At 34.0% G+C, this 7,768-nt stretch overlaps 1 protein-coding gene across 1 annotated transcript; it reads right to left on the reverse strand.

The window, feature by feature from the left end:
* Window positions 1–3,339: 3,339 nt before the first annotated feature.
* Window positions 3,340–7,328, reverse strand: LOC106772075 (receptor protein kinase TMK1). The gene is made up of 2 exons (XM_014658233.2): window positions 4,836–7,328; window positions 3,340–4,470 (listed from the first exon to the last, which is right to left on the reverse strand). Exons 1-2 carry the CDS (start codon window positions 7,204–7,206, stop codon window positions 3,962–3,964), a joined length of 2,880 nt encoding a protein of 959 aa, XP_014513719.1. The 5' UTR covers window positions 7,207–7,328; the 3' UTR covers window positions 3,340–3,961.
* Window positions 7,329–7,768: the final 440 nt, after the last annotated feature.

The raw sequence follows: 7,768 nt of genomic DNA on the forward strand, positions 1-7,768 counted from the left end.
CATAACAAATTAGAGATAGGTTTAAATTATTTACAAGTTTGCCACCGCATCTCATATTATAACTGATTTACAAAACTACGTTATAATATGTCTTAAACTTATTTACGAATTTGCCACCGCATCTCTATTATAACGGATTTACAAAACTACGTTATAATATATGCGTTATAAAAAGTCCATTTTCCACTAGTGGAAGCACAAAAATAAACCACAAGCTTGAGAATAGGGCATGCCTAACGCCAGCTTCTGGTGCCTAGCGCCATAATTCAAGAAGACATGCTCGCCAAGTGAATAGCACAATAAAGGAATTCAGACTAATAGTGAATAAATAGTGCTCAACACTCCTAAACCACTACTCATCGCCCAAAAACAGAGCTCTCTAGTTTCACAATGTTAAGCATTAATGTCACTCAGTGCCTAAGAGCTTAGTAGCTCTCAGGTTTTGCTGCGCCCAACGTCCAAAATGAATGCTCAACATCCAAGATCCAAGTGGCTCTCTGGTTTGGTAGCGCTTAGCACCACATAAGGTCGTTCAGTATTATACCAAAAGACAACAACTTTTAATATATAATCTAGATGCAGTCAAGACTTATCTATCTAAATGACCAAATTAGTATTCTTAACACTAGAATTGATTCAAAAATATATTACTTAATTTAAATACCAATTTGCTTATTTAGCCAAGAACAAGGTCCACCAGATCAAACCAACAACTCAAAAGCTTACAATAAATTTGAAGATATTAAAGACCACGTTTTTTTTTTTTTTTGCAAAATAAAAGGCTAACCAAGTCCTAAATAGTCTAATAGCATACTTCAAACATCGAGTTCATTCCTAAATCAATTCCTCTTGAATTTGACATGTCAAAACCTCAAATTTTAAACCAAAAACCAACTATAACTCCACCATTCTACCACACTACAATTCAACAACAATTCCTAACTCATAATAACATTAATCCCACCAATTCAAGCAACCCAAAACAAGTACATTCAGCAAGTAACCATTACAAGGTCCTTTCAATATCAGACTTCACAAATTCACTCTAATTTCATACAATCAGGCTATCCAATAACAAAATTTCACCAAGCTCGCATTCAGCAACTATATACACCAATGTATTTAATCTCAAGCCAAAGCAAGCATGCAACACAATTTATCAAAACATTATCAACATCAAAAGTGGTAGTTAGTTTTCCTTACCTATTAAAGGAACAAACGACCTTATAGAATCCCAACTCACACAGATCAAAAGACATTATCTACACCTACAAATGACAAAATCATGATTGAGGTATGCCGTTAAAACCACTAATCAATATAGAATCGAATAGAAAACTTGGATGACACATGCAAACACAAATGATGCCCATACAAAAAAAAAAGAAAACAAACAAACATAAAGAAAATAGAAACTAACTTACTCTTTTTTATAAACTGATAAGTTAGAATTGAAAATATCTCGGTAAAAGTAATTTATATAAAGATTGTGTATTTTAAAATAATAAAATTGTTTAAACTATTTATATTAAAATAAAATAATATTAAAAAATTGAGTCTAGCAATTTTCATACCACCACTATATTTTGGGTTTTAGAAATTTTGTGATAATGTTTTAAAATTCATTTTAACCAATTTTTAATTAAATTAAATATATTTTTTATTTTCATTTTATCTTTTGCCTAAATTATATATTTAATTTATTTTATACATTATTTCTAGCTTATTTAATGAGATATTTTGTATTATTCTAAGAATATATATATATATATATATATAAAAAGAAGATTTTTTTTGTTCGCATTTGTTTTTCAATTTGATCACTTAAAGACGTTTTATAAAATTAAATTAATTATTTTATTAATTATATATTTTTAAGTGCTATTTTTTAAAAATTTAATCATTTGTATCGATTTGATTGTTTTTATACTTAATTATCTTTTGATTTCAAAATTACCTTCAGAATAATTAAATATTATTTATAATAAATTACTTAAATTATTTTGATTTTATAATAATAATATTTTTATTATTTTTTATTATTATAAAAAAATGAACACATATATCTATTTTAAAATATATTTTTAAAAATAATTTATAAATAAAACATATTTAAACTTAAATATATCCATGCTTTAAAAATTAAACTGTCAAAATTATATCTAGTTTAAGTATTATTTGATAACTTTTTTCATAAAAGTGTTCCGGTTCTTGGATTTTTTTTACAATAACAAAATAAATATTCATTCAAATAATATTCAAATAATAGTTATCTCACTTTTTACGGAAATCACACCTTTCACTTTTTTACAAAAATAACACATTTAATACTTTGGTTGAAAAACTACAAAAAAATTTTCTCAATCTAATTTTTCTTAGAGGATAATCAGTTACAAAATTTTTAAAACAATGATTTTTTAATTTTATTTTTTACAAATAGATTTTTTTATAATTTTAAAACTGTTTCTTTTTTATTTTCATGCATGAGTTGTCAAATTTAAAAATTGAAATAATTTTAAGATGTATATGGAAAAAGGTTATTGTGAATACTTTTTTTTCCAATTTTTATTTAAATATATTAAATAATTTACTAAAAATTTTGAGGGTGTTATTAAAAACTAAAAATACTTAGCTAAATGCATTTTTAAAATACTTTTTTGTTTAAACTTATTTTAAGATATGTGTTTGACACTCAATTAAGTAGTCATCTACTTATTGTGAATTAAGTATTAATCATAATTAAACTTATAATATATATATATATATATATATAATCAAAATTTAAAACCTGATACATAAAATTTTTATAAATGATATTGAATCTTTTTGAGGTAATTAATTCTTTTCTTAAATCAAATAGGTTTAATTTAACTTTAATTATATTAAGGAAACTTCAATTAACCAATTCGATACATTAAAGAGAAGCTTCATCTGTCATACATTCACTTATATATTATTTCAATACTTCACAAGCCAATTAACACACATTTCGATTTTCAATCAACCAAACATACACAATATAGTCAATCATTCATATTCTATTACACAAGCAATACCTTATACATAGTCACAATCAGAGTCCAAATAAACATTATAAATTTAGGGACCCTTAACACCACAGATCATACCAACCAAGCATAAACATCTATAAAATCATTTTATTAGCTTCTTTTATCTTAAAATAGTTTTTTCCTATAGCTAAACTCCCTCTATTCAAGAAGCAAGAGACCTAGAGAAAGTTATTTAAACAAGAAAAAAATTCAGTATATAGTAAATCAAACTGTGAGAATGTTATTTAAACAAGATAAATTTGTTTCATAAATGAAATAGAAATGTCTATAATAAGAAAGAATGTTGTAGTATGCATAAGTTTTAGCTCTTTAGGTACAATGCTCTTGAAACTGATTTACATGTCCAAGATAGCAGAAACATTAATACATGAACAAATAACAAGCTTTCTCATTGATTGTGGTTCATTATCTACAACCATTGAATCTTAAATATAAGAGTTGAAAATACAAAGCATACACATGAAAACTCTTAAATCCACCACTACACTTACAGTAAACACTTGCCATAGACAGGAAGAATGAACTGAGAGAAAAGAGGATGCTGAGATGTCTGTACTGTACCAACAAACTGTCTCTATTTCCTAGCCCCAGTAAAAGAAGCAGACGTGAGAGTGAAGAAAATGAACAACTAGGAGCAAGGTTTTGAGTATAAAACCATAACTGTAGCTGCATCGTCAAGACTAACACCAAAATCATCACAATGCAAACACATTTGTCTACAGTTTTCTGCAATGTTAAGGTTTCGAAGACTCCAAAACTGCAACAGCAGTTGCAATTTAAAACCTTGAGGAGACTAGAAATGAGACCGATGATTTGGATCTGTATTTGACCAACTTAAAACTAGAAAAAGGAAAGCAAGGTGCATTGAAGAAATCAACAAACAACTTGTTTCAGCGGCCATCAACAGAAGTGAAAGACTCTGCAAACCCAGTAGGTCTTGCAGGTATACTGCTCTTACTGTCTTGTAGGTCAACATAGCTCAAATCCTTCCCTTCTGTCTCTTTCCAATCCTTTACCATTTGGTTAAGGGGAAGACTATAGTCGATGCCAGAATACTCCTCAGTCTCATCATCGAATGGTTTCCATTTCTCAACGAGCGGTCCAAGAACATTCACAACATGACTCATATCTGGCCTTTGGTTTGGTTCTCTGGCAGTGCAGTGCCCAGCTAACTCGGCAATGATGGAGACAATATCGAACATTTCTTCCTTTATGTCAAGGGCAGGGTCAACAGCAGCCATTAGTTTCTCCTTGTCTGATTTTACATGCCAGAACCACGATGCCAAGTACTGGCTTTCCTCAGGTCTATCCTCATCAAGTGCCATTAATCCAGTTAACAGCTCCATTAGAACAACGCCGAAACTGAAAACATCTGCTTTGGTGGTGACTTTTCCTGTCACTGAAATATATAATATAAAAAGCAGAAATCAGTGCAGTTTAGTGTGTCAAACACATCAGAGTCATGCATTTGGGTCTGTAAAAGTTTCAATATGGTCCCTGATAATGATATCATGCAGAATCATACTAAGTCTATGCTCCCTGGTGAGATATTTCTCTCTGTTTTCTGTGAAATTTTTAGAATTGTATTCACTTCTTTTCAAGATTTCCCAGTATGGCTATATATATAGAGAGAGAGAATCAACAGAGCATGCATTAGAATATAGAATCAACAGAAGTCACAGAAAAGATAAAGTGATTAAATTCGGGAATATTATAAAATTTCCTATTATAAAAGATTTTAAAAATAAAATAATACAAAATTACCTGCATATTCTGGTGCCAAGTATCCAAATGTACCAGCAAGCCTGGTCACTACAGATTTTTTGCCATCAGGGGCAAGCTTTACCAATCCAAAATCGGAGACTTTTGCTCTAAAGTCATCCCCAAGCAAAATATTTGATGATTTAAGATCTCTGTGAATGAAGATCTGGTGTGCCAGGCTATGAAGATACTCCATTCCTCTAGCGACATCCAAGGCAATATTGAGCCTCCTCTTCCAAGAAAGTGGCTCCAGTTGCGAGCTCTTCCAATGGAACAGATGCATACTGAGAGCCCCTTGTGGCATATACTCATAAACCAGAATCCTCTCATTACCTTCAACTGAATAACCCAAAAGAGATACCAAATGCCGGTGCCTGACTTTCGATAGAACTGCAATCTCAGACTGGAACTCATCCAAGGCCTTGCTGGTAATAACGCCCGATTCCATTCTTTTCACCGCAATCTTAGTCCCATCATCCAATTCTCCCTTGTAAACTACTCCAAATCCACCGCGTCCAAGCTCATTCTCTCGTGCAAAATTCTTGGTCACATTTCGAAGAACCTGAACCGATATCACAAGGTTCCCAGATTCAATGACATGAGATTCCCCACTTCCATTTAGAGTCCCAGACCCAGAGCCAGTCACTGTGGAAACACTTCCATTACCGTCGTTAGCAATTACAACCTTCAGCAAATTGTTCGAATCAGAAGGATCTCTGGAGTGAATCACCTGAGACCCTGCTTTCTCAGAGACACCGTTTCTCTTCCTGAAACAATACACAGAAAGCGGAATGAGAACAAAAGCCGCAGCCGCAACACCTGCAATAGGAGCCACAAGTGTAACCAAGCTTTTCCTTCTGGAATTATTTGACTCAAGAGAGACACTGTCAGACTTTGGATTGGGACTAGAGTCTTCGGATGGATTAGGATTATGCTTATGAGATGAAGGAGGTTCAACCTTACCAGAACCAGAAACAGAACCTGTTGGAGAAAGAGAAACTTCTGGGGGACCACGTAACTGAGAATTCCCATCAATCACAAGCTTCACCCCTTTCCCGAAACTCGGCAAGGGACGGGAAATGTTATTACCACTCAGATCCAACAACGTCAATGATCTCAAACTAGTCCAATTACTGGGTATCCTACCACTGATATCGTTACCTCCCAATCTTATTCCAACAAGAGAATCTAACTTGGCAACAGAAGGACTCAAAGTACCACTAATGTTAAAGTTATTCAGAATAATCATTTCTACCTTTCCATCACCATTGCACTTTATCCCCAGCCATGGCCCATCACACGGATTATTTCCACTCCATGAATCAACTAAAATCTGAAGATAACCCAATCCTCCAAGAAAATCCAACAGTGCCATCACTTCAAATGCACAGATAGTCTTAGGCTTCGACAAACAAAAATTATTACTTTCAAAACTCACTTTCTCAGCTACAAACTCTGGGATCGGACCCATAAAATGATTATTATTCAAATCCAACCGCTCCAACTTCATCCCACTCAAACCACGTGGAATCAATCCAACAAACTCATTCCCATTAAGATCCAAATCTCTCAGAGAGACCAAATCTCCAATGTTCATCGGAATACTCCCGCTAAACTTATTCCCGTGAAGCCACAAACTCGTCAACGAAATCATGCTCGCAACAACTTCAATTTTCCCAGTAAGTCCGTCGCCACGCTGGTTATTCAGCCAGAGAATCCGCAACGCCGGAACGGCGTTCAATTCTCCCGGAATCTCCCCTGTCAAGCTGTTCCCGGAGAGCTGCAGCACCTCCAGCGAACCCAAAGAGCCGAGAAACGCAGGAATGGGACCCACCAAGTTGCAGCTCATGCAAGAAAAGTTCCTCAACTGCGCCGAATCTTCCAAAGTTTGAGGAAGCACCCAGCCACCAGAAGAGGCATTGAGATTATTGTAATCCAAAGCCAACACCTGCAGACTCCGAAGCCCCCCGAAAAAATCTCCGGGAATGGATTCAAACCCGTTGCGGTTGAGAAATGCGTACTTCAAGTTTGACAAGCCATTGAAGGAGGGTAGGGGTCCGGTGAGGTTGTTGTTCTGCAGACCCAGATTCTCCAACATTGAAAGCTTGTTGAAGTTGGAGGGTAGCGGGCCCACCAGACCCAAGTCCTTGGTCTGAATCTGAGAAACTCTGTTGCCATTGCAGAATATGTACTTCCATGGCGGATTCCCACACGGGTCTCCTCCTTCTTCCGGCCACGGTAAGAGCTCTTTGTTCTTCAAACCTCTTCGAAAACTGTTCAGAATCCCCACATCGTTCGGGTCCGTTTCGGTTAACACCACCGTCCACAGAGAGAAAAGGAGCAACAGCAAACAGTATGTCAGAGCCACTGCCATTGCCGCGTCGCTCAAAACGCTGCGTTTTGGGAAGGCATCATCGTAGAGAAGAAGCTTGCTGCCTCCACCTACGAACAGAGAGTGCAATGTATTAAGATTGAGTTTGAAGTTCCTGTTATATTATAAGGCCATGTTTGTCTCCGCCTTAATAATTACAATCACTTCCACCACCCACGTCCTATTTTTGTAATAAAGATTAGTATTTAATTAACCTAAACTCCTCTTAATTAGCTTTTCTTACAATTCACTTTCATAACATTTTATTTATTTATTTATCTGCTTTCTTTAAAAAGAACAGTATTTCTTATTAAAAATAATTTTAAAATACTTGAAGTAAACAAACAACTGTTTGAAAACTCATTAGTCCATTAACTCTTCACAAATTCACGTCAGATCGAATAATACGCAAGTTAAAATAACCATGTTAAAACTAAATTCAATTAATTTCACATTAATTATTTCACGTGTGCAATTACTTCTTTAGCTTCTTTTTTTTTTTTTTTCTATCTCTCTTATTTGATTATACATTTCTAAGATGTACATTCATATTTTCTCGTATAAT

This window comes from Vigna radiata, chromosome 8 (genome assembly GCF_000741045.1).
Source record: "Vigna radiata var. radiata cultivar VC1973A chromosome 8, Vradiata_ver6, whole genome shotgun sequence".
Taxonomy (NCBI): Eukaryota; Viridiplantae; Streptophyta; class Magnoliopsida; order Fabales; family Fabaceae; genus Vigna; species Vigna radiata.